Raw genomic sequence first — 25,553 nt, 5'->3', positions numbered from 1 at the left:
CAGGAGTTAGGCCCAGACAAGGCTGTGTTCCTTCTCTGGTAACTCATGGTTTCCTAAACAATCTCTTTCCCACACCGTTTTCTAATTAGGTGTCAGTGTTTCCCTACCAACATCGGTAGGGGAAAAAAACTTCCTAAAGCAGACTTCCTTAAAGCAAACAAAATTTTAAAAAATCTTCTGTGGCAAGCTGATGTCTTACTCATCTTTTTTTTCCCCCCCAACCCTTCCGTGAATTGTGTCTGACCCATAGTATGAGCTCAGTGAGTTCATGGAGGATGATTCACGGAGCAAGACTGAGTTGACTGGACTCCAGCAAGCCTAGAAAGCAGTTCCAGTAGGGCAGAGGAGGGCAGGTCCTCAGATGATGGCCGGATCACTGTTCAACTGGGGTAGCTAATGAATGGGAAAGAAGTCTAAAGAGCAGCAAGATGGAAATGCAGTTTCTTCTTCTGAAGGGAAGTTCTAAGCACGTAGAAGACTCCGGGTTTCCATTTCTTAATCTAGTTTGACCGCCTCGCAGGAAACTTTGAGGCCAGAGAACAAGAGACATGCATCATTTTTTTAAAAAATAAAATAAAAAATTTTAACATAGGATTGAAGAGATAGTACAGGAGGTAAAGCACCTGCCTTGCATGAAGCTGGTCCTGGCTCGTTCTCTAGCACTGTGTATGTTCACCTGAGCACTGGTAGGGGTCACTCTGAGCACAGAGCCAGGAGTGATCCCTGCACGCTGCCAGGTATGATATTTATGATGACCCATAAATACATGAGTCAAATTTTCATTTAACCTCTGCTGGTTGCCAAAAACTGACAGAAAAAAAAATCAAACTATCTTATTAAGTTATGAACATTATTTTATTAATGTCACCACTAATTTATATGTATTACTACATTTTATTAATTTACTTACAATGAGATCTCCCATGATCTGGGTCTGTCTTTCCTTCTAATCCAGTTACCTCCCTGAGGGCCCTAAACTGTCACAGGAAATTCTTTTGCAGTTGTCCTTAGTCCTGACCCTTCTCTTCACCTGTAAGAGAAGGCCACTCCGGTAAATGTAAACATTTATAGAATGGCGAGTGCGTGCAAGACTTCGGGTTGGAGCCACAGTACAGCAGGTAAGGCACTTGCCTTGATTGCATGGCACACCCGGGGTTCAATCCCCAGTACCCCGAGCATCACCAGGAGTGATTTCTGAGGGCAGAGCCAGGAGTGAGCCCAGAGCACAGCCAAGTGTGCCCTCCCCCCCCCCAAAAAAAAGCCTTCAGAGCTTTGTACAGTCTTGAAGACCCTATTTATATCCATTCAGTCGCTGGGCACTCCTTGTTCTTTTTTTTTTTTTTTTTTTGTATTTTGTATCAGTTGTAGCCCTGATGCCACCCAACACTAGGGGAGATGAAAGATTTGGCTGTCGTCTTAATCCTTCCCTCAGTATCTGTGCCTGGGAGTAGCAGGTGCTTGCTAATAACTATCTGAATAAATGGAAAAACGATGTGAGGGAAAGAAAGTGCATGGGCGGGCAGTCTCCCGAGATACAAAACTGGGTGGGATCTAGGATACAGGAAAATAAAAGCATCATTTATCTGGCATATCACACACATGTCGAGGGAAGAGGTGTGTCTCCTCCCTGGGAAGGAGCCGCAGATAAGCCTGGGAGGATGGAAAGTCGTCAGGTCTCCGTGCGTCTCAACCTTTCAACTCAGGGAGGAGCGACAGCACGGAGCAGACCCTTGCCTTGCACGCGGCCGACCCTGAGCTCTGGCACCCCGGAGGGCTCCCCCCCGCCCCGCTCTGGCACCGCCAGGACTGATCCCTGAGCGCAGAGCCGGCAGGAAGCCCCTGGCATCGCCGGGTGTGGCCCAAACGTCTCCAAGAAAAGACAAAACCCGTTAAAAACAAGCGAACCCCCGGGGTTAAGTCCCACATAGACTCCTGGACCCCCATCCCAACCACCCCCGGCGCAGAGCCCAGCTCAACCCAATCTCTCCGCATTTTCCGCCTTGTAAATATCCGTTACACACGTCTTGTTTCCTTTTCCTAAACCAAGAATCTTCTGGGTGTGGGGGGGAAAGGAAGAAGTCGGGTTCCCCCAGTCCCAACCTCCTTGGCACCAAAGTGATCACTCAATCAATGGGGGGTTCGCGGGACGGACAAGTGGGGAGCTGGCCTCGGCTTCCGAGACACAGAAGCGAGCGCCAGGGGATGCGGCTTCGGCAGTCCCAGGGGCAGCGGCGAGGGAGCAGCAGAGCGCGGGCCTGGAGAGCCGCGCAGGTGCGTCCGCGCAGGGGCTGCCCGCGCAGGTGCGTCCGCGCAGCCCGGCTCCGAGGACCTCGAGCCCCTCGGCCCCGCGCCTGCCCGTCCCCGTGCCTGCCCGGCCGCGGAAGACGGCGCCCGGCCAGCACCGCGCCCGCCAGTCAGCCCGCCACCTGGGGACCCGGCCCCGAGCACGCGGGCCCGGCCGCCCTCCTCCCCTCCGCGCGCCGGCGGCCCGCACCGGGTGAGGCGCGCGCGCGGGCAGCCCTAGCCGCGGCTGCGGCCTCGGGTGCCGGAAACCGGAAGCCGGGCGCCGGAAGCCGGAAGTCGGGCGCCGGAAGCCGGAAGCGGGCGGTGAGGACGTGGTCGGCGGCGGTGGAGTCCTGAGCCGGACGCGGTTCGGCCGGCGTTATGGAGCCGCTGTACCAGCAGACGCTCAAGTGAGGGCCGGCTCGGAGCACGGGCGGGGGCGAGGCCGGGGCCGCGGGCCGGGGCCTGGGCCGGGCTCCACCACTGGCCCCCCGGAACGCCGGCCAGCCGCGGCGCTGCTAGCGGGCAGCTGGGAATGACTCACAGACGCGGGTCCGCGGCCATCGGAGTGTCCGGCCTAGTAGCCCGCGGGGACGCTGGGCTTTCGGGGGGTTGTCACTGCTCGCTGGGCAGAGCCAGTGAATGGGCGAGTCGCACCTGTCGGTCATGGCACTTAGCCCAGCACCTGCGGGCGACGTGCCCAGGAGTGGGGAGCCATGGCCCCCGCACTGCGTGCATTGTTTGGTGGCAGAGGCAGGCGTGGTCGGAGGGCCAGGGGGTGCATCCAGGGTCGGGTCCCCCTCGCCGCGGGCCGCCCCCTCCCGGGGCAGGGTCCACCGACCCCGCCAAGGCAGAGGCTGCTGGGGGTGCTCCCACCCATTCCCCACGCTCCCGCGGGCCGCCCGGGGACCCAGCAGGGAGCCTTTGCGGTCGGGTGGCGGGTCAGCCTGGACCGGCTAGAGTCGAGTTGGGGACAGGCACTTGCGACCCTGCTCCCAGCGGGGTCCGCGTTTTTGCAACTTGCCGAGATAGGTGTTTTTGAGTGTGGTAATAGAAGCCACCACCATCCTGTGTGGTAAAGGAGAGAGTATGGTAATTGGGGTCACAGCAGGTGACGCCCGCCCCCCCGCCCCACACACAGAGTGGGTCCAGACCCGTGCTCCGAATGGGCGATGCTGGAGGAATTGGGGGCGTGCATGCGTTCTGGGATCCAACCTGAAAGTTGCTTCGCACATGCTAGACACAGGTTCTACCAGTTGAGCTTGGGGTTGGGGGGTAAAATAATGCATAAGATACAAAAGTTAGCTCTTTAGGGCCGGGGCGTTCGTGCAGAGGTTGAGACACTCACCTTGCATACAGTGGACCTTACATACGGTGGCCCCGGGTTCAAGTCCCTGACACCTTTATGTGGTCATCTGGCAATGTAGCCAGGAATAACCCCTGAGCACTGTGTGGTGTGGCCCCGAAACATAATACTATATGAAAGTTAGCTATTTAGTTTTAACTCATTGCCATGATTTGATCTGTCATTGAAACACCTAATCACTCCTAAGAATGCCGTTCTCTGAAGTGGTGTGTATCCCCAGTGTGTGTAACCAGCAGCACTGTCCACTTCCAGAACCTTCCCATCACTTCAAGCAGAAACTCAAGTGGCCATTAAGCAGCATTCCTGTGCCCCTCTCCCCCCTTCCCAAGGCCCCGAGACTATCTGTTCTCTATCTGTCTCTGGATTTGCCTGTTTTAGATCCAGCACTAATGGGTCGTACTATGCTTGTCCTTTGTGTTCTGCCTACTCAGTGCGTTTTTGTGTGTCCTTGTGGAGCACAGGGGCACCACATCTTGTTATCCCTTCACATGTCTGTGGACACCCCGTATTTCCCAGTCTTGGAGAGCGTGACCTGCTGCTGCTGTGAACATTGGTGCAGATATGTTTGATTCCTGGTTTTGAGTCTCCACCAAAACCTTCCCTATAACTTTCAGTGATGCTGCAGGTTTGCTCTGGTGGAAACGCTTCAGACCACACTCCCAGGCCCTGGAAATGAGGTCAGAGAGGGACCAACCCCATGATCAATTCTCAACAGAAGCAGTACTTTGGAGTGTGAGGCATAGAAGGGGGTGCTCTAGTTCTTTCATCTTGACGTTTAGGGTTTCTTTATCTATGATGAGCTGTTTGCTTTGGGTGAAATACAGAGCGAACTTGGCAGTGGGATTACAGTGAGGATGGAGGAGGGACAGGAAGGGGGCCTTGGGACGCTGGTGAAGGGCCGTGGGTTCTCGTGATGGTGTTGGAATGACGTGAGCACGAAAAGTGTGGTTAACAGTATTCTAAACCCTGGTACTGCAGTAAAAGGGCTTTTTTTTTTTTTTTTCATATATAAAATGGCAGGTTGCCCTGACACGAGGCCTCTGTCCTCCACACAAAAGTTCTAGGCAGGAACTTATAAACTAAACCTGAAGTCAGTTGGAAAAAGAATGGAACAGAAAGTGCTGAGCCAGGAGTGACTCCTGAGCCGAGCAGAGCGGCCCAGCTGAAGGGAGCAGCTGAGTCTGTGCTGTCGGGGCAGGGCGGGCCGGCACAGCAGCGGGGGAAGCTTCTGCCTGTGCTGCCTCACTTGTGAATTGGGTCAAGGGTGATCTGGTGTATTCCCAGAGTCTCTGGGTCACAGGTCTGGGGCAGCTCTCTGTGATCTCAGACCTGGAGGGCTGCTAAATCCCTGGGGTCCCAAAACTGATTTGTGGCGTGTGGGTGAACTAGTTCCCTCTGCCAGGCTCGAGACCCTTGATAGAGACGAGTGGGTGTTGCGGAGAGCATGACCGCTCGAGGGTCTGACCAGCTCTCCTCTGCCCTGCTCCTTCCGGGCCAGGTAGCCCTGCCCCCAAGCAGCTGCTGGGCCTCGGGGTCCCCTCCAGCACAGTGTGGGGGAGCGGGAGTCCTGGCCTACCTCTCTGCCCGGGGGCTTGTCAGGCTCCTTGGAGCCAGTGGCCAGCGTGGAAAAGGTGGAGCGCAGCGAGCATCCGCACAGAACACCTGCAGTTGTGGAAACCAGTGACTAGCTGAGGGGATGCAGCGGTCATGTATCGATTCTACTGGGACTTGGACCCCACCATGTGGTTATCTTTTTTTTTCTTTTTTTTTTTTTTTTTGGCTTTTTGGGTCACACCCGGCGATGCACAGGGGTTACTCCTGGCTCTGCACTCAGGAATTACCCCTGGTGGTACTCAGGGGACCATCTGGGATGCTGGGAATCGAACCCAGATCGGCCTCGCCCAAGGCAAACGCCCTACCCGCTGTGCTATTGCTCCAGCCCCACATGTGGTTATCTCTTGGCATATCTCTGAAAGTGCATTGGAATCAAATCAGCTTTTTAATTTTTTTTTTTCCTTTTTGGGTCACATCCGGCATTGCACAGGGATTACTCCTGGCTCGTGCACTCAGGAATTACTCCTGGCAGTGCTCGGGAGATCATATGGGATGCTGGGAATCGAACCCGGGCCGACCGTGTGCAAGGCAAACGCCCTACCCGCTGTGCTATTTCTTCAGCCAAGCTTTTTCATTTTTATGTTTTTATTTAGATCAACTCTTTATTTGTTTATTGGCTTTTTTGGGTCACACCCAGCGATGCCCATGAGTTACTCCTGGCTCTGCACTCAGGAGTTATTCCTGGTGGTGCTGGGGTACCATATGGGGTGTCAGGGATGAAACCCAGGTCGGCCACGTGTAAGGCACTCACCCTACCCCTTGTACTATTACTCTAGGCCCTGGATAAAGTCTTTAAAATGACCTTGAGAGCTCCTGAACAGTCTAAACACGATTTTTTTTTTTTTTAATAAGAATGAGATCTTCTAACTCACAGGACATTAGGATGAACTTTATGGGAGAGAAGAGACAGGCTGTTATTGGGGGCAGGGATTCCCAGTGGTTAGAAAGACAACCACATTTGTTCCCTCTGTGACCCAGCATTGACCCGGAGCCCTGAATCTTCTTGTCCCCAGAGATTTTAAGTTCTACTACTTTGGTCAGGGAGCGTTTGTTAGTTTTGGTTATCAGTACCTCTCTTTTACATAAAGTCTTTTACAGAAACTAAGGCACCCAAAAGTTGAGGGCCTTGTTCAGTGTCTCAGTACAGAGGAACTAGAAATTCAGCTCGCTTTCGGCTTCTGGGTGGTGGGAAGGTGGTGTGGGGCTCGAACCAGGGTGCATTGCCGCTGGGCTCTACCCCAGCCCCCTAGCTTAGGCTCTCCTCCCTTCTCCTCTGCACTCCTCTGCTCTCCTCTCCCCTCTCCTTCCCCTTCCCTCTTTTCATCCCTTCCTCCTTTCTCTCTTCTCCTCTCCCCTCCTCCTTCCCCATTTCATTTCATTTCTTGCTGTGCCACGATTACACTCAGGTGTCACGCACGAAAGGTATGTACTTCCCACCTGAGCCATGTCCCTGGCCGCTCAGCCTAGATCCTTTAACCCCAGCATTGTTTTCTGTAGATGTTGGGGAGCAGCACTGCTTAGGTTTTATTTCTTTATGTTTTGGCCTTAAAAAAAATAGTTCAGGGCCGGAGCGGGTAGGGCATTTGCCTTATAAGCAGCCGACCTGGGTTCAATCCCCGGCATCCCATATGGTCCCCCAAGCACCGCCAGGAGTGATTCCTGAGTGCAGAACCAGGAGTAACCCCTGAGCATCACTGGGTGTGACCCAAAAAAGCAAAAACAACAGCAACAAAAACCCATTCAGGTCTGTATGATTCCTCTTAGGGCTCAAGAACGAGCACTTGGGTTAAGGTGCTCCTCCGAGGACCCGGGTTTGAATCCCCCACACCAGTATGGTTCCCTGGGCACCACCAGCGGTCACTCCTGGACACGGAGAGCTGTGTCTCCTCCCTCCCTCCCCGCCATAACTAACCAGATGGATGAAATTCCTCCTAGATCTCTTGATCTTTTATTTTTTAAATTATTTTGGTTTGGGGGCCACACCCAGTGATGCTCAGGGGTTACTCCTGGCTCTGCACTCAGAGTTGCTCCTGGTGGTGCCCGGGGGACCATATGGGATGCCCGGGTTGAACCAGGGTCAGCTGCATTCAAGGCAAACACCCTCCCTCGGCCCCTCTCAATCTCTTGAAGTGAAATAGCATCCGGGACCTTGCTTAGCTGCAGCCGGGTCTCTGGCTAGCTCCTGCGCCCCTGCCAGACCCCATGGACAAAGCGCGCGTCCACACTCCCAGCCTCACTCGTGTTCACCTGTTCCGTATTGGCCTCAGTGTGCTGTCTGAATTCCCGGTTCAGTTTAAAACAGATTTTTCCACTTGGCATGTAGAAGTTCCCACCGTGCCTTTCATTCTTGCTTTGTTGTTTTGCATTTATTTCCTCTCAGGCATGAAATGAAGAGATTGGAATCACTTTTTTTGATTATACCTTTTCTAGTTCATTCGGAGCAAACAAGAGAGTGGATGGGAAGAATCAGTAATGTTTACCTGAAGTTCCCCTAGAGCGTCTTAAAATTGATCCTTTGTAGCTTAGAAAATAATGGGAGCCAGCTGGAAGCTGAGAGGGCTGTGTGGGTATTGGCGGTGTCCCTTCTCCCCGCCAGCCTCGGAGAGTTTCGGGATTGAGGGGGGGCCCGGTCCCCCGACAGGTCAGGAAGATCCTTTATAAAGAAACCTCAGGACCGTCCTTGTGGCCTGGTTTGTGCCCAGCTCGCCCTCCTCCCTCTTGCCTTCTCCCTTTCTTCCCATTTTCTTCCCATTTTCTAGAAGTGACCGTTCATACTTGTTTCTGTTGTCTTTGTTGAGCCAACGTCTGTCGCCTTGTAGTTGGCGCCTGTGGCCCTGGGTCTCCCTGAGGGAGCCGGCATTGAACCAGCCCTTTGGACTGTGTTCACACTAGCACTTTATTTTGGAGAGGAGGGTCGGGTGCTGGGGTTGAACCCAGGGCCCGGCACTTGCAAGGCAAGTGGCTGTCACTGAGCCAGACCCTTGGGTTTTTTTTTCCTTTCTTGGGGCCACACCTGGCAGTGCTCAGGGGTTACTCCTGGCTCTGCCCTCAGGGATCACTCCTGGTGGTGCTCGGGGGAGCAAATGGATACCAGAATTGAACCCCGGTCAGCCGTGTGCAAGGGCAGCGCCCTGCTGCCGTACTGTTCCTTTGTTTCGTTCCCCATTTATTGCTGGGTCTGTGCTCAGGGATTACTCCCGGGAGACCCTCGGGGGTACCAGGGCTTAAGCCCGGGTTGGCTGTGGGCTAGCCTGCGGCCCTTCCTCACTTGGTTCCAGCTTCCTCCCCAGGGGACTTGCTCAGTTCCTGCGTGGGAAGCTCTTCCTTGAGAGGGCCTCGGTGGGCGGCTGCCGGGAGGGACCCTGTTCTAGAGCTCTCACTCCTGTTAGAAAACCCAGAGTCGGGCTACTTCTCGGGCCCTGACAGATTCCACTCTACTGCTTTAGCCCACACTTAAAATGCCTGTGTTTCGTTTCATCATGCAGTATCGTAATTGTTCACAGAACACAGACTCACGTGTAAATTTCATGTACGGAATTTGATTTTGTTCCCGCTGGGGAGGGGCACCCGGCAGTGCCCCAGGCTTATTCCTGCTCTGCGCTCAGGGATCATTGCTGTTGAGGCTAGGGGACCATTTGTGGCCAAACCCCAGGTACTATCTCTCTGGCCCTGGTTCCTTTTTTTTTTTCCTTGGCAAAACAGACCCAAATGCTGTCCTGTAATCTGTCAGCACCCCTGAGAGACTTGATGTATCCTTTCTCGGACCCAGGTTCTCAGATCTGGGCATCCCTGATAGGAGCTGTCTGGACGAGTCAGGCTCTGTCCGTCACTGTCCCTTCTCTCCTGCTGGTTTCTGTCCCAGATCCCCAGGTATTTGGATTTTCTTTCCTCCATTCCCCCTTTCAAGGTCAGAATTACAGTCCAGGTCTGCCTTTGTCTCTTGGTGCTCTGTACCAGATTATTTTAATTATTATGGCTTTTTTTTCCTTTTTGGGTCATACCCGGCGATGCTCAGGGGTTACTCCTGGCTTTGCACTCAGGAATTACTCCTGGCGGTGCTCAGGGGACGGCATGGGATGCTGGGAATCGAACCCGGGTCGGCCGCGTGCAAGGCAAACGCCCTACCCGCTCTGCTATCTCTCCAGCCCCTATTATGGCTTTTTGTTTGGGGGAGGGGTCACATCTGGCGATGCTCAGGGGACCATATGGGATGCTGGGAATCGAACCCAGGTCGGCCGCATGCAAGGCAAACGCCCTACATGCTGTGCTATTGCTCCAGCCCCCTATTACGGCTTTTTAATTACTCTTAAAAGATGGTTTTATATGTACCCAGGGCTTTCTCAGCTGACCTTTGATTCCTTTTTCTTTAAAAAAAAAAAAAAATTAAATATTCTTGTCTCTTGAGAATGCCAGCAGTTCCCTATTTGTTCTTTTTTGAAATCACATCTGGTGTTGCTCAGGGGTTACTCCTGGCTCTGCACTCAAGATCCCCCCAGTGGGGTGTGGGGGACCCTATGGGATGCCGGGGATGGAACCTGGGATGCCGCGGATGGAACACATGCAAGGCAAGCGTCCTACCCGCTGTGCTATCGCTCTGGCCCCGCCATGAGAACTTTGGCTCCCTGCTTGCACCCAGGAGAGCCTCTGTTCCAGGAGCACTGCCACCTCGTCCCGGGGCCGGTCAGGTGTGGAGACCTCCCTGGCGTCCTGCACCTCCCAAGATCCTGCGGCGGCCACCTGGCTCCTCAGACCCGGCGGGTCTTCTAGACGCCTCTTGGGGCCCTGGATGTACCTCAGGGCCTCCTGGAGCACAGGGACGCTGCCTTTGCCCCTGGCCTCCTGGGCTGTGGGCTGACAGTAACCTGGGGCCGCTGCCGGCAGAACACCCTGGGGTCGGGTTTTGTGTTTTGACCTCCCTCCGGGGATGTGTGGGATGTGCGGGTGTCGCTGTGGAGGTATGCACTCTGGGGTGTGTGTGGGATGTGCACAGTGTGGGTGGGGTGCACACATCGGGGTGTGCACAGCGGAGGTGTGGGGTACACACAGCGGGGTGGGTGGGATGTGCACAGTGGGTCACGGTGTGGGGTGCGCACAGTGGGGGGTGTGGGAGGTCCATGGTGGGTCACAGTGTGGGGTGTGCACAGTAGGGGTTGTGGGAGGTCCACTATGGGGCACAGTGGGGTTGTGGGGCACTGTGGGTCACTGTGGGGTGCGCACAGTGGGGGTATGGGATGTGTGTGGTGGGTGGCGCCCGAACTTCTCCCTTAGAATCAGCAGCTCGCTCCTTGTGGCTCAGCTCTGGAGGGAACCTGAAGCCGCAAGAGAAGGATGGCGGCGGGGCTGGAGCGATAGCACAGCGGGTAGGATGTGACTGACAGTCAGTAGGATTCGACTGACGCGGGTTCGATTCCCAGCATCCCATATGGTCCCCTGAGCACTGCCAGGAGTAATTCCTGAGTGCATGAGCCAGGAGTAACTTCTGTGCATCGCCGGGTGTGACCCAAAAAGGAAAAAAAGAGAAGGATGGCGGGTGGGTAGCTGGTCATGGGGGGCCGCTGGGAAGGCGCCTGTGGGTCCAGGCCCCGGGGAAACTCCTGAGTTCCTGGGACCCGATGCCTGAGACGGTGCCGAGCCAGGGGCCTGTGTTGCCTTTGGCTCCTGCCTGATTGCTAGAAATCAGTGTTTACCAAACAGAAGATGCTTATCTTCTGGGGCCCCACAATTACCCCGCCTCCCTCTCCCCCGTGCCTGTCTCCTGGCCAGTCCACGGGCATGTCGGGCATGTCGGCACGCACAGCCCAGCCCAGCCGCCGTGCGTATCCTTTCCTTCACCTTTTCTTTCACCCACCGGACTTGCTCCCTGTGCTGCACCCGGCCCTTTTGTTGCCCGGCCTGTGCTTCCTGTTTGCTGACATCAGCAGCCTTGGGATTCTCTTTCCTCCCTTGGATTCTCGTGGCTCTCTGACCCATTGTCCCCAGCTACGTCCCTGATTGTGTGCCGTTTCTCCCGCCCTTTGACTCCGACTCTCCGTGGACTGCCACGGTGCTCAGCACATGGATGGGGTCAAAGAACATCCCGGCACATGGGTTGGGCCGGGGCTTGCCGTGCTGCCCTGGGCACGAGCGACCACCGCCCTTCTCACTGGGGTACCAACCCTGAGCTTGTCTCAGGGGGAGCAGACACGCCGCAGGCACCCCCTCGGGATCATTCACAGGGGGTCAGCACTGGAGCCCCGCCGAGCCGTAGGCCTGAAGTACCACTTAGTTCTGTGGGAGCGATGCTGGCCGTCGGGAGGGACGGCCTCTTGGAGCTCTCTTCCTGCCGCCTTCATCCCCCTCTCCCTCTGCCAGGCAGATCCTCGAGATCCAGTCCAGCATGGGGCGCCTGGAGACGGCCGACAAGCAGTCTGTGCACCGTGAGTGATTGTCTGTGGACACGGCCTGCGTCTCTGCCTGCGGGCACAGCGAGTCCGAGGGAATGATGTTGTTAGGGTGGGCAGAGCACACGCCCGGCAAAGTCCTTGATTTCCCTGATTGAGGGAATCCCGCCCCCCCCCCCCCGCCTTTACCCCTCCACTGGGCCTGGTGTGGCTGCACTCTTTCCTCTTAGGCCCTAGAGGAACGGACTCTCTGACACTCAGACTTGTGCGGGAGTAGGGGCAGGGTTCTCCACCCCGGCTCAGTCCCTGGCACCATCAGGCGCAAGCTGGGCATAGCCCCTGAACACCTCTGAATGTGCTCTCCCCTCCCTTCCAAACCAGGAAAACTTAGTCTCTCCCCACTGCTCACCCTGGCCGGGCCCCTTCCTCCTGCTCGCGCCCCTCTCCTTGGTTCTGTGCTGGGCTCGCTCTCCTGGAAACTGTCGCTGGAGGCCTCCCGAGCCACCTGCTGTCGCCCCACCGGCTGCTTGCTTTCCCAGCAGTCTTCAAGTTCAAGTGATTAGTACCGGGGGGTTTAGCCAACAGGGTACGGAGGATAGCTGTGATCACCTTCTCTCTCCCTCCTCGGCCTCGTTCCTGGCCCTTATCCTAGTCACATTTGTTCTGTTTTGGGGACTCTGACACCAGCCCCCCCCACCCATTCCCTTGGGAAGCCTTGCAGGAACTCTTCATCTTCATCATCATCAGTATTATTTACGTTTGGCAGTTGAGATGGATCTTAAAGAGATTCTGTATTGGGGGCTGGAGCGATAGCACAGCAGGTAGGGAATTTGCTTTGCACGCAGCTGACCCCCATTCAATTCCCAGCATCCCACCTGGTCCCCTGAACACCGCCAGGAGTATTTCCTGAGTGCAGAGCCAGGAGTAACCCTGAGCACCGCCAGGTCTGACCCAAGAAGCCAAAAAAAAAAAAATAAAAATAAAAAAAAAATCCAGGGATACTGTATTTTTTAATATTTTGGGGTTGTGGGGGAGCAGAGAAATAGCTCCATGAAATAAGCGTGGCCTTTGCCTGTTTGGCACGGCGAGGTCTCCCGGCACCACCAGGACTTAGCACCTCAGGACTGGTGGGTGTGACCCCAACACAGAAATCAATTTGTGTGAACAAACTCTCCAAAGCCAGAAAAGTTTTACAGATTTACCTTCTGCTTTTAAGATCTTATTATTATTCCTGGTTTTGGTTGGGGGGCCACACCTGGCGATGCGCAGGGCTCACTCCTGATGGAGCCTGGGGGACTGTAGGGGATGCTGAGGATAGAACCTGGGTCGGCCGTGTGCAAGGCAAACGCCTTCCTCGCTGTACAGTCTCTGCAGTAAAGCCTCCTACTTTTAATACCCCTGAGGGGGCTCCCCTAAGCCGTGCTCAGGCCACTCCCAGCGGTACCTGGCCTGGCTGTGTGGGCCTGACGCCGGGGCCCTTCGGTGGCCGTGTCAGACTCTAATCGCATGCACGCACTCGAGCTTGAGCTGTCTCCTGGTTCTCCTTCAGCTGCTTAAGAAATTGACAATTGGGCCAGGCAGTACAGGGGTTAAGGCACTGTCTTGCATGTGGCTGACCTAGATTCGATTCCGGACGGCACCCCGTCCCTCCCACGGGTGGGTGTAGCGCTGCCTGTGAAGCTGGGTAATCCTTGGCACTGTAGGACATTGGAATTGCACCAGGCCCCCGCAACCCTCATCCTCAGGTCTTTCATGTTGCTTGAACCTCAGTCCTGGGCAGCCTGCGAGGGGCCCTCAGGCCTCGGACCACTGCTTTGGAGACCCACCCTGTGTTTTATTTATTTATTTTTTAAAAATGGAACGCTTCACAAATTTGCATGTCATCCTTGCGCAGGGGCCATGCTAATCTCTGCATCATTCCGATTTTTTGGTATATGTGCTGCCGAAGGGAGCACCCACCCTGTGTTTTTTGACGTTGCTATGGCATTACCAGCTAGATATGAGTATATATTTGAAACAAGATTTACAGCATCCCTTGGGAGGTTTTGCATGATTTTTTTCTTCCCCCCACTATTCTTTAGTTTGTGTATGTTTCTCCTTTTGAAATAAATGTGTTTGAGTTTCTCAAAAACAGCGAGGAAAATGATGCATTTGATTCATCCTTCTGAATGAAGTGTGTTGTGTCTTTTCCAGCCATTTCTCTCTCTTTCTCTTTTATTTTCTCTCTTGTGCAGTTGTGGAAAATGAAATCCAAGCAAACATAGACCAGATCTTCAGCCATCTCGAGCGTCTGGAGATTCTGTCCAGCAAGGAACCCCCTAACAAAAGACAGAACGCCAAACTGTAAGTGCTCGAGTCCGAGGCCTGCCGAGTAGGCCCTTCACGCAAGCAGGCTGGGGGGGTGCTCTGAAAAAGCTGCACAAAGACCCAGCAGAGAGACAGCGGGGTTCACGGGGTCGGAGGCTGCGAGTGCTGTGACCTCTGACCTCACTGGTGTGTCCTCTCCAGATCTCGCCCCCTGTCCTGCTCCGGGGCCACCGGAAACCCGGTGCTGGGAGAGTTTTAACTCGGCCCCGGGCAAGGGTTGACATGAAGTCTCGCTCTTAATTCCTTTGATTAGTCTATTTTTCACAGAACACAGGCCCAGTGCTTCCCCTCCCTCCCCTCCATGAAATTAAAATGACACCTTGGCACCACCCCAGCCCCCAGGCCACAGAAAATGTTCTGAACCTTCTGGTTCCTACGCTCCAAAGATGCCCCGCGGCTTTCTCCAGGAGCTCAGGCTAATCCCCGGAGGTCAGGAAGAGGTCACTGACCCTGCTTCCTGTCACCTGTTCCCTGTCCTGCCCCCCGGGATCAGAGCAGCAGCCATTCCTGCGTCCTCGGTCGCCTCGCTGGGGCCCTGCTGGTGGCGGGAGGGAGCGAGCTCTGGGTCTGGGGAGCAGGAAGCCCCCCCCCCCCCCCCCGCGCTGCCGGAGCCCCCGGAACTGGATCTCCCCCTCTGCCGATTCAGCCGAGTGGACCAGTTAAAGTACGATACCCAGCACCTGCAGACCGCGCTGAGGAACTTCCAGCACCGGCGCTACGCGAGGGAGCAGCAGGAGAGGCAGCGGGAGGAGCTTCTGTCTCGCACCTTCACCACCAACGTAAGGGGGCTGCGTCCCGGGCCCGCAGGGGCTTCTCTTTCCCTAGCCCCATGACCCGAGGAGGAAGCCGTTAGATGAGCGGGGAGATGGCCGGGGCCAGGTTGCTCCCATCAGAGGCCTCGATTAGAACGTGGGCCCCTTTTAAGCGAGGGCAGCTGAGGCGGGCCCCAGCATCCGCATGCGGGAATGGCTTTTGCCCCGAGTCTGAGCAGCGGTTTGGCGGGATTTGTTCCAGGAGCTTTGTGGTAGCTGCGTTGCATGACCGGGCCCTGCGTGGGAGTGGCCCGTTGGTTTGCGAGTTTGCTTGCTTCCAGAACCTTCCTCCCCGCAGGGTGATTCCTTACGGCTCCCTAGAAAATGTACTGGCCTGGGGCTGGATCGATAGCACAGCGGGGAGGGCATTTTCCTGGCACACGGCCAACCCAGGTTCGATTCCCAGTATCCCATATGGTCCCCCAAGCACCACCAGGAGTAATTCCTGAGTGCAGAGCCCAGAGGAACCCCTGTGCATCGCCGGTGTGACCCAAAAAAACTAAAAAAGAAAAGGAAAAGAAAAAAAATATACTGGCGATTTCCAAGTGCTGTGTATGCCACCAAGTAAGTGGATCTGGGATTTGGTTATTTTGTTTCTGTGATTTGTATTTTGTGATTGTGTATGTTTGTGGGCATAGCCAGCAATGATCAAGGGCCGTTCCAGCTGGGTGCTTAAGGAAGCATATAGTGCAGGGGTTAGATTGGGGCTCCGTCATGCAAACGAGCGCTCAACCCTTTGAGCTCTCAGCCAGTTCTCGGTTTAGTGTCAGGGCTTTTTTTTTTTTTTTTTTTAACATGCAAACATGCATGTGAGGGTCATAGTACAGCGGGTTGGGTGTTTGCTTTGCACGTGGCTGACCTGGGTTTGATCCCCGGCATCCCATAGGGTCCCCCAAGCACCACCAGGACTAATTTCTGAGTGCAGAGCCAGGAGATAGACCCAAAAAGCAAAAACAAAAAAACCAACAGCAAAAAAAGAGCATGTGTTTCTGTGTTTCCTTTTTTCTCTTCCTCTGGCTCTGGGCCATACCTGGCGGTGCCCAGGAAGCCATCTCCATCTCCCCAGCTCGCTTGTGGTTTTCTTCGCAGCATTTCCTTTAGTATAAGAATTCAGTGTAGAACACATGCGACATGCAAAACAGGTCTTGGTGAATGTTCGCGCTATCTGGTGACACTTTCCTTCCACGGCACGCCTGAGGTAGTTTTATGTTTATATTCTTATCTGTTATCGTCGCCTAGAGTTTATTTCATTTTTCTTGGGGAGGAGGTGGGCTCGGATTGCCTCAGGACCACTGCTGGCAGCACTCTGCCCCCCTGGCCAGGAGGCGCCATTCAGTGCTGGGGAATTATAGGACATTTCATCTCTCCAAGAGCTCGTGGCCACTGGCCAGTCCCTTCCCAGGTGGGGGGCGGGGAGGGGTAAGAAAGACCTGCATGTAAAGTGCATTCAATTAATGCCTGGGTCGCTAGTCTCAGTAAAGGAACAGCTGTCTCTTCCTCGATTCACTCATGGTTCTGACCCTAAAGTACTGGACCCGCCAAGCATCAGCTGTTTGCAGAACTCCTTAAGACACTCAGAGCAGGGGCTGCGGGTGTGATGGGGGGTAGTAGAAAGCCCTGGGTTTGAGTCCCTCCTGGCTAGGCATGGCCCAAATAAGTAAACAAACGCGTGTGAAGAGAGTACAGTGTCTGTGAGCGGGGACTGTGAGCATGCATGAGAAGTGATTCTTGGGGTCAGACTGATAGTACAGCGGGGAGGGTGCTTGTCTTGCATTCAGTTAACCCGGGTTCAGTCCCCGACATCCCATATGGAACCCCCGAGCCCCACCGGGAGTGATTCCTGAGTGCAGCGCCCGGAGTAAGCGCTGAGCACCGTCAGGTGTGGCCTAAAACCCCACAGATAAATGAAATGAAAAGAAAAATGAGTCTCAACTTGAGCAGGGGGGAAAGGTGCCTTAACCTGTTGGCGGTGACTGAGGTGGTCCAAGGGCCTCGCGTGGCAGGAGGGTCTGATTGTCCGGAGGCAGGAGGGGGGTAGCACAGCGGTCACTCAGGCCTTGCTCCTGTGGCCTGTCCTCTCCCTGTGAAGCCGCGCTGGGAGGCAGGGGGTGTTTCTCCCGCCGAGTGAGTATGGGGGGGAGGACCCCTGTCCCTTGCACTTCCTGTCCGCTCAGAGCTGGACAAGTCATCTTCCTCCTCTCTGGGCTTGCGTTTCTGCATTTCCAACTGGGGTTCACAGAGCAGCTGCTTCTCAAGGCTGGGCTGAGGATCAAGTGAGATGGAGGTGCTGGGGACCAGGCAGGCGTCCTAGCCCCTGTCCTGCCAGCCGTCAGAATTCCCGTCTTCCACTTGTTCCTTCAGAGGCTTGACTTAGCTTCCCGGGAGACAGGCCCCCGCGGGCCTGCCAGGGGCAGCAGCCCGTCCTCTCCACAGCCGGCCTCCTGGCCTCGGCGGGATGAGCAGCCCAGACGGTGGGGCGGCCACGGATGGGGCGTTTGGAAGGGACACTCCTCACCTGGCCAGTGGGTGAAGCGGTGCAGCCCGCCCTGAGAGGAGGCTGGAGGGAGCAGGCTGGACTGCGGGGATCCCCTTCTGCCCCACCTGGGGACCGGGGACCAGACGCCGCCCCAAAGAGCCCTGCTTTGCTCGCTCTTGCCCGCTGGGGTCCTCCGATTCTTGTTCCACTTTCTTGGGCTCCTCTGGCGCGGCCGCGGGGAGCCAGCTGGCAACGTTAATCGGGTGCCTGCCTTTCTTCCACAGGACTCTGACACCACCATCCCCATGGACGAGTCTCTGCAGTTTAACTCCTCCCTCCAGAAAATCCACCACGGCATGGACGACCTCATTGGTGGCGGCCACAGTATTCTGGAGGGACTGAGGGCCCAGAGGCTGACCTTGAAGGTGGGGGCCCCTCTTCAGCAGTGAAGGCCGTCGAGACTGTGGTGACACAGTGACCCAGACTCGGCCCCCTCCCTGTGGCACACCTTCCCAGTGATGTACACCCTGCCCGACCGACTTCCTCAGCCCGGGGTGGGGGGAGAGGGAGTGGTCCCGAGTTTGCTCGGGGCCGAGGGTGGCATCGCTCGCTGCCTCGGCCTTTCCCCACTCACTGAACGGTAGCACTGTAGCACTGTCATCCCATTATTCATCGATTTGCTCGAGCGGGCACCAGTAACGTCTTCATGGGGAGACTTGTTGTTACTGTTTTTGGCATATCGAATACGCCACGGGTAGCTTGCCAGGCCCTGCCATGTGGGCGAGATACTCTGGGTAGCTTGCCGGGCTCTCCGAGAGGGACGGAGGAATCGAACCCAGGTCAGCCGTGTGCAAGGCAAACGCTCTATTCGCTGTGCTATGGCTCCAGCCACTCACTGAACATGTCAGGGAAATTCTGTGGTAGTGTCTGCTCTCAGGAGAAGGGCTGGACGTTGGCACCCCTGAGGGGCTACCTGTAGGGCCCCCTCCCCGGGCTGCCTGCCAGGAGCATCCCTTTCTGAGGGCTGCCCACTGTGCCTGGCTCTCGTGGCCTCTCAAGCCCCTCCATTGCGCTTTGCTGTCGGGGGGCCTCTGAGCAGCCCGACCCGACATTGACCCATTCATTGGCTGGGCCCCGGGAGTGGCTCTGCCAGAAACATTGCCCGGACTCTGATGTCAGCCGCGATGGTCAGCCGCAGCCCTTTTCCTGGAGCAACCCGGATGGGCAGTGGGTGTGTGCGCCACCCATTATCAGGGTGCGGTTCCCTGGGAGCCATGGGCTCCCGGCTGCCTGGCGGTGAGAAACAGGCCCTTGGAAGCAGGAGCTTTTATCTGCGTCTTTGTTGAACCCGCTGGGCCTGCCAGCTTGGCCGGACTTTGGCACATCCCTGCCGCCTTCCACGGGGCAAGGCCGGGCTCCCCTGCGGTGCCCCTTCCCTGGTGCCGGCGCCCTGGAGCTCCCCGGGCCCTGCAGGGCTCGGGGCGGGCAGAGGGGGGTCGGCTGCTGGTGGGCAGCCCTCCCGCAGCTCAGAAAGCCAGCAGAGCCCCGTGAGGACCAGACTCGCCCTGGCCGACAGCAGGGATGAAGGCTGGGCCCCTGAGGGGTGCATTCTCCTCTGCTGACTGCCCAGGACGGCCTCTAGGGGGCAGTTTTCGGGTTCAGTGTTCCAGTTCTATTTCTTCTGCACACCTGCCACGGCCTCTGCTCTGTGGTTGCCTCCGTCCACCCCTGCGGGGGGAGTTTCTACGTTAACCTTGTGAATGATCTGGGGACCCGTAGTGATTAGAACCCTTCGGAGATAGGTGATGTTGGAAGGTTTTTGTTCGTCGGTGGAAGGCCTCGCCGGGGTCATATGAGCTACCGGGTCCACTGTGTGCAGGGCAGGCCCCCTCCCCGCTCTCCTGTCACTTCAGTGATGATAGAAGCTTTAAATTTCTTTCCCGTTTGTTGGGTTTTTGTTTGTTTCTGGGCCACGCCCGGCAATGCTCAGGGCCTTCTCCTGGTGGGGCCGTGGGAACCACCTGGGATGCCGGAGAGGGAACCCCAGCTGGTTAGAACCCCATCTGGCTGGGTGCTATGGCTCTCGCCCTGAATTTCATGCAGTGATCACATCATCCGTGCCGTCCCACCAAGCAGAATTCCTGCCGGGATCCAGCATCCCTGCTGGGGGAAAGAGTCTAGCGGCAGTGAAGTTGGACGTTCCTGTCCGATCCGCTTCCCCCGAAGGCTGTCTGCGCCGCATCCCTCCTCCTGGGCCCCCCTGGCTCCCGTGTGCCGCCAGCTCCAGCATCAGGATCGTCTCCGAGGGTCCCCGCAGCCGTGTTTGATTCCGTGACCCGTGACCCGTCCCAAATGGAGTTTCCCAAAAAAAAAAACCAGCTGCGCTTTGCCACACCCTCGAGCACTGGGGACGCCTGCCTGTGTTGACCCGCCACCTGGCTGCAGAGTTTTCCCCTCCCCCGTGCTTTGCTCCGGCCCCTCGCGCCGAAGCCACGAGATGGTTCTGGCTGATGCTGCTCTTCCAGGCTTGGTAGAGCCCAGCGCTGTGATGACGTCACGTCCTGTCCCCCCCCACCCCCCACCCCCCATCCCCCCGCCCCGGCAGATCTCCATTTCCCTTCCTTTCTGTCTCCCCAGGGGACGCAGAAGAAGCTCCTGGACATCGCCAACACGCTGGGCCTGTCCAACACGGTGATGCGGCTCATCGAGAAGCGGGCCTTCCAGGACAAGTACTTCATGGTCGGCGGCATGCTGCTCACCTGCCTCATCATGTTCCTTGTGGTGCATTACCTGACCTGAGCTTGCCCGGCCTGTGCGGACCGCCTCCCCTGGGTGGGGTGCGGGTCTGTGTGTGAGTGTGTGTGCCTGAGGGGAGGGCGGGGGGCTGAGGCCCGCCTTCGGAACTGCTTGACTGTCCCAAACCGAGGCCACTCGGAAGGAATTGTGATCTGTAACCTCGGGGGACGTTTCCATCTCTGTTCTCTGCCGTCTCGGAGGGGACTCGAGGCCACCAAGGTCACGGAGCTTAGGGAACGAGAGGACATCCCCCTTCTCTCCCTCACACCCCGCCAGGGCAAGGAGGAGTGTGAGGGCCAGGGAGGAAGGAAGGGGAGGAGCAAGGCCTGTCCACGTAGCCGGTGCACGCTCGCCCGCCTCTCCGGCTCCTCGGACGCCCGCACTCCGGCTGCTCGCCACCCCGCTGCGGCACCCCGGGTGGCTTGCAGCGGGCAGAAGTTCATTCCTCTTCCGTGGAAGCCGCTGCCTGGAAGCAAGCAGGCGTTGCCGCCGTTGCTGACCAGGGAGGAGGAAGACTTCCCACGTTGCGTTTTGTGGACGTTGCTCCCTTCTCGGGAGAAGCAGCTGTTCTTCCCCGGGAGCCTTCCCCTCCCCCCTCCCCCAAACCTCCCAGTAATGGGTGGCCTGGTTGGCTCTTCACATTCCCTGGCCCGCCCCCCAGTCCAGCCCAGGTCCCGGTGGGCCTTGGAGCAAAGGTCGGTGGCGAGTCCGTTGCGTCACACCCCCAGAGTAGCCTCCCTCCGACTTTGCCTCTTCCCTGCCTTGGACTCAGAGCTGCCACTGGCCCGGCCGAGCCCTGGTTGCCCAGGGCAGGTGAGCACAGGCCACCCAGGGGTGGGCCCGGTGTGGAGGCTTCTCTGGAGACTGGCACTCTCCTCCTCTGACCGGCCCTGGGTTTGGCTGGCCGAGGCCTGTGCCTGTGGTTGGGTACTGGAGGCCTGGTTAGCGTGTTTGCTCTCCCTTAGGCCCCGCCAGCCCTGGACTTGGGAGCCTCGTGGCCCAGAAGAGCGCGAGACCGAGTCTCCCAGGAGGGCAGGGAGCCCCACCACACCTTGTGCTCTCCTGCCCGCCCCCTTCCTCGGTCTGTCCCCACGTCCTCCCCCACCCAGGCCTGCAGTGAATGTCTCCATATGCGTTTTCTGTGGACCAGAGTTTACTTTTCTGGGTAGAATCTCCGTTCTGTGGCTCTTACCCCTCTGGATGCACCGGGGGCCCCAAGTTTCCTAGGAAGAGGGAACCCTAAAGGGCGTGAGGCTGAGTGTGGGTGAGAGCCCACAGACGGGCTTCTCGGGGCCAGATGTGAGTTTGGGAAGCAGCTTGGAGCGTTCCCCATGCCTGTGTCCTCCCACACTCAGCAGTTGATAAGTGGGCTTTTAACTGCAGGTCTGGCTGAGCTGGGAGCTGGGGGGCGTGGGTAGGTGGTTAGGTGGGTGATCTGGCAGTCCTGGGAGCTTGCTCTGTGTGTGTGTGTGTGTGTGTGTCTGTCCTGGGAGCTTGCTCTGTGTGTGTGTGTGTGTGTGTCTGTCTGTCTGTCTGTCTGTCTCCTGGGAGCTTGCTCTGTGTGTGTGTGTGTGTGTGTGTGTGTGTCTGTCTGTCTGTCTGTCTGTCTGTCTCCTGGGAGCTTGCTCTGTGTGTGTGTGTGTGTGTGTGTGTCTGTCTGTCTGTCTGTCTGTCTCCTGGGAGCTTGCTGTGTGGCTGTGTGTGTGTCTGTGTCTGTGTGTGTGTGTGTGTGTGAGAGAGAGACAGAGAGAGACAGAGAGAGAGACAGAGAGAGAGACAGAGAGAAATGTATCAGATATTGGACTGTGCGTGCGTGTGTCTGGGCTGGCCTTTCTAGTGAGCAGTGACCCAGCGGGCCAGGACAAGACTGTCCTTTGAATTCCCCTTTACGGACTGATGCACACTTCAAGTCCCCAGGGGGAACTGGTGGTCATGGTGCCATAAGCATATCTGAAAATATGCAGCTATGGGCCACGGGCGTGTGCCCAAGGGTGCCTCCACATCTGCCCCCAGAGCCCCAGGAACCCCCTGGGCCCAAACCTGGTGCCGTTGCTCCCCCTTCCGGCTGGAGGGAAGAGCCCAGCGGGGCCAGAGGAGCGCCCTCTAGTGGGCTTGCTGTAGGTAGCCTCTGCTGTGTAGCACCCCTCCTCCCCAGGTTGGGGACCTCTGCGGTGGGTGGGTTTCCCCGGGAATGCGGGAACCCCTTCAGTCCGAGTACACCGATCACTCACCTGTGGCCACTTTAGGAACAGCCAGACGGCAGGGGGCGTCGCTGTGGTTCTCGCTGTCCTGTAGCCCCGTTGAGTTTCTGTGGGTCTCATTTGGGAATTTGGATTCATCACATCGTTTTTGAAGCACATTGAATAAAATTGAGATTTATTTTTATGTAGAAAATTACATTCTTAAGGTGTCTGACATTCATTGTCATGATCTGTGACTAATTTTTTGCGGACCAGAGATTCTGCAGGAGCTCCCAGCTGGGGCAGGCCACCTCGGAAGCAGCTGGGAAACTGTTTGTACATGACAGGTTCCCAGGGCAACCCCCTAAACCTGAATCAGGACAGGCCTCTGGTCTCCAAGGTAATTTAATATTACGCGTGTATTATAGAGCTGTTGTGTTCTGGATAGAGGTTTAGGTCTCATCAAAGAGGGGAACAGGGCCGGAGTGCTGGTCCAGCGGGTAGGGCATTTGCCTTGTATGCAGCTGAGCCGGATTCAATCCCCAGCATCCCATATGGTCCCCCATGCACCATCAGGAGTGATTCCCAAGTGCAGAGCCAGGAGTAACCCCGGAGTATTGCCAGGTGTGACCCAAAAAAGCAAAAAAAGCAAAAAAGGGTAATAGTTGAGGGGAGCTGGGGAGATAGTACAGCGGGTAGGGCACTTGCCTTGCGCATAGCTGACCAGGGTTCAATCCCCGGCACCCCATATACTCCCCCTGAGTCCAACCAAGAGTGAGCACGGAGCCAGGAGGGCGCGCCACCATGGTAACATTAGAAAACAGTGCCAAGGGGGGCTGGAGCGATAGCATAGCGGGTAGGGCGTTTGCCTTGCACGTGGCCGACCCGGGTTCAAATCCCAGCATCCCATATGGTCCCCTGAGCATGGCCAGGGGTAATTCCTGAGTGCAGAACCAGGAGGAACCCCTGTGCATCGCCAGGTGTGACCCAAAAAGCAAAAAAAAAAAAAAAAGAAAACAGTGCCAAGTCCTCCGTGAAGCCATGTTGGCCTCTGTGTACGCTATCTTCCTCCAGAAGAGATTTAGGGAGTCTTACGGGGAGTCGCAAGGCCCGTGAACTATAAAGTGAGGACCAGGAACAAATCAAAATGTCAACAGCAAGAAAGTTGCGGGGGTCAGGGGAGCCCCACATGTGGCTGAACTCTGCCTGTCTCTGTTGTTACTGTGTGGACAGAGGTGGGGTGCCCTGTTTGGTGTCTCCCTGACGCCCCCCACCCCCCCAAGTCTTCACAAACTTGAGCTGGGCCCTGCATGGTCCCCACGTGCCACTGAGGAGCTGGTTGTGCCTGTCTTACATCCCACTGGTTCCCAGCGCAACCCGCGCCCCCCGCCCACACACACTCACACCCCCGCCCCCAGTCTGACTCTGAAACCGAAGCCTGTGCCCCTGCTGCAGAGCCTTCGCTGGGGGCGATGGAGGCTGGCTGCCATACACAGGCCTGGCCACTAGAGGGCGGCGGCGCCCCATCCACCAGGCTGCTCTGAGCGGCTGGGCCTGGTCCCCGTGTGACTCTGGGCTCTGGCGTGGCCAAGGACTGTTTCCACTGAAATCCCGGTCCGGATTCCCCCTCCCGTCCACTCTGCGTGAGGGCATGTTGCTGATGAGCCTGGGAAGCGTTCTCATGCCCGTTCACTTCCCGTGGCTTGTGGAAGAGGGGGCCTGGGGGTTCTGGGGTCACTGGGCCCTTGGGCCCTTGGGTGTCGTTTCCCTCACTGTGGGACGCTGTCTGAGCAGGCCCATCCGGTCTCCTATGTCCTTCAACCCCAGGGTCCTGCCGAACTCTCCAAGCGCCCCCCCTTACCCCCCGTGTGGGTCAGCCTGGGTCCTCCTACTCCACACGGGGAGCAGTGGGGTCCGGAGGGTTTCCAGGTGAAGGTCATGTACAGGCCTGGGTGCGACACTCTTCTAACAGGTGCTGACCCAAGGCAGGCTGTCCCGCGGCTGCTTGGCCCTGCCCGGGCCCTTGGGCTGCACCCCAGCAGAAGAGGTGGGGGCTCAGCCCCTGTCTGGCACCCCTGTACCTGCCAAGGAAAGTACTTAGGAGGGGCGGCCATCCCCCTCTCCAGGTCACCCCACCCTGGGGCTCTTGGCCGCAGATGTACTTCGGACCACTCCTGACCCCGAGACCCCAGCACCCCGTCTCACAGCATCTCTCTGGCTCTGCACGTTTTCCCAATGGGAACGGGTGGCTATGTGGGGACTGTGGGGACCTTGGCCTCATGCCGGCAAGAGGTCACTGGGGTTTGTGGCCACAGTGGACGCTGGTCACCAACCTGGGAAATGGCTGTCAGGTGTGGGCTGGTCAGGAGGGGGGTCGCAAGGTTCAAGGCCACAGTTCCTAGCCATGTGCTTACTGGCCAGGGGCAGCGACTTGGAACCCCCCGGAGGGTGGGGTGGGGATGCCTCAACTGTCTGGGGAAGGAAGCAGAGGAGAAGGTGGGGTCCTGGAATCCGTGCTGGACTGGAGTAAACTGAAGTGCTGGTCCCCTGAATACACAAATGCCACTGGGATTCACACAGGGCCCCCAGGGGGAGGGCATGTGGCCATGGAGGCCTTTGACCCCGTGGTTTCACAGTCTGTCTTCCCCGCCCATTGCAGACTCCACGGCACGCTCCATCCTCGCAGGGGCTCAGCACCTCCTTAGCTATGTTCCTACCTCCTCTCGGAGCACCCGCTATTCATGGTGCTGGGTCTACTTAGTGATGTGGATTTGGGGCCACACCCCAGGGTGCTGTTCTCAGTATCCAGGATTCTCTCCCAGTGGTGATCAGGGGACCACACAGTGTTGGAACTTGCACCTTGGCCTCCTGTAGGCCACGCCAGCATCAGCCCCACGAGCATCTCCCTGACTTGGGCTCAGGGAGATTCACTTGTATCACTTGTCATCCCATTGCTCATCGATTTGCTTGAGCGGGCGCCAGTAACGTCTCCATTTGTCCCTGTCTAGTAACAGTAACAAAAATGGGCCTCATTCAAGGGAGACTCTTTATCATTATTTATTTTTCATTAATTTATCTTTGGCTTCTGGAAGGATTTTTTAAAATTTAAACACCCTGGTTCACAAAGTTACTCATAACAGTTCTTTCAAGCATTCAGTGTCCCAACACCAACCCTGCCACCAGTGTGACCTTCCTTCCACCAATGTCCCCAATTTTCCACTCCCTCCCCTTAAGCCTGCGCCAGTGGCAGACTCAAACAGGTCCACTTCATACTGCTTG

At 56.8% G+C, this 25,553-nt stretch overlaps 1 protein-coding gene and 1 non-coding gene across 3 annotated transcripts; one reads left to right on the top strand and one right to left on the bottom strand.

Annotated features, from left to right (window-relative positions):
* The first annotated feature begins 2,560 nt into the window (after positions 1 to 2,560).
* GOSR2 (golgi SNAP receptor complex member 2) lies at positions 2,561 to 22,491 on the top strand. 2 transcript variants are annotated; one of them, XM_004617978.2, is made up of 6 exons: positions 2,561 to 2,693; positions 11,615 to 11,679; positions 13,878 to 13,986; positions 14,657 to 14,789; positions 17,583 to 17,723; positions 19,936 to 22,491. In XM_004617978.2, the coding sequence occupies exons 1-6, from the start codon at positions 2,665 to 2,667 to the stop codon at positions 20,095 to 20,097; spliced, it is 639 nt and encodes a 212-aa protein (XP_004618035.2). In that variant the 5' UTR covers positions 2,561 to 2,664; the 3' UTR covers positions 20,098 to 22,491. The 2 variants fall into 2 exon arrangements, with proteins under 2 accessions (XP_004618035.2, XP_054988639.1); XM_055132664.1 differs by having other exon boundaries at positions 2,606 to 2,693; positions 11,619 to 11,679.
* On the bottom strand, positions 13,493 to 13,598 carry LOC129403862 (U6 spliceosomal RNA). Its single transcript, XR_008629520.1, has one exon. It is a non-coding gene; the product is annotated as a U6 spliceosomal RNA (small nuclear RNA).
* Positions 22,492 to 25,553: the final 3,062 nt, after the last annotated feature.

The sequence above is a fragment of the Sorex araneus genome, chromosome 3, assembly GCF_027595985.1.
Source record: "Sorex araneus isolate mSorAra2 chromosome 3, mSorAra2.pri, whole genome shotgun sequence".
NCBI classification, from domain to species: Eukaryota; Metazoa; Chordata; class Mammalia; order Eulipotyphla; family Soricidae; genus Sorex; species Sorex araneus.
This window is presented reverse-complemented; position numbering and strand designations above follow the sequence as displayed.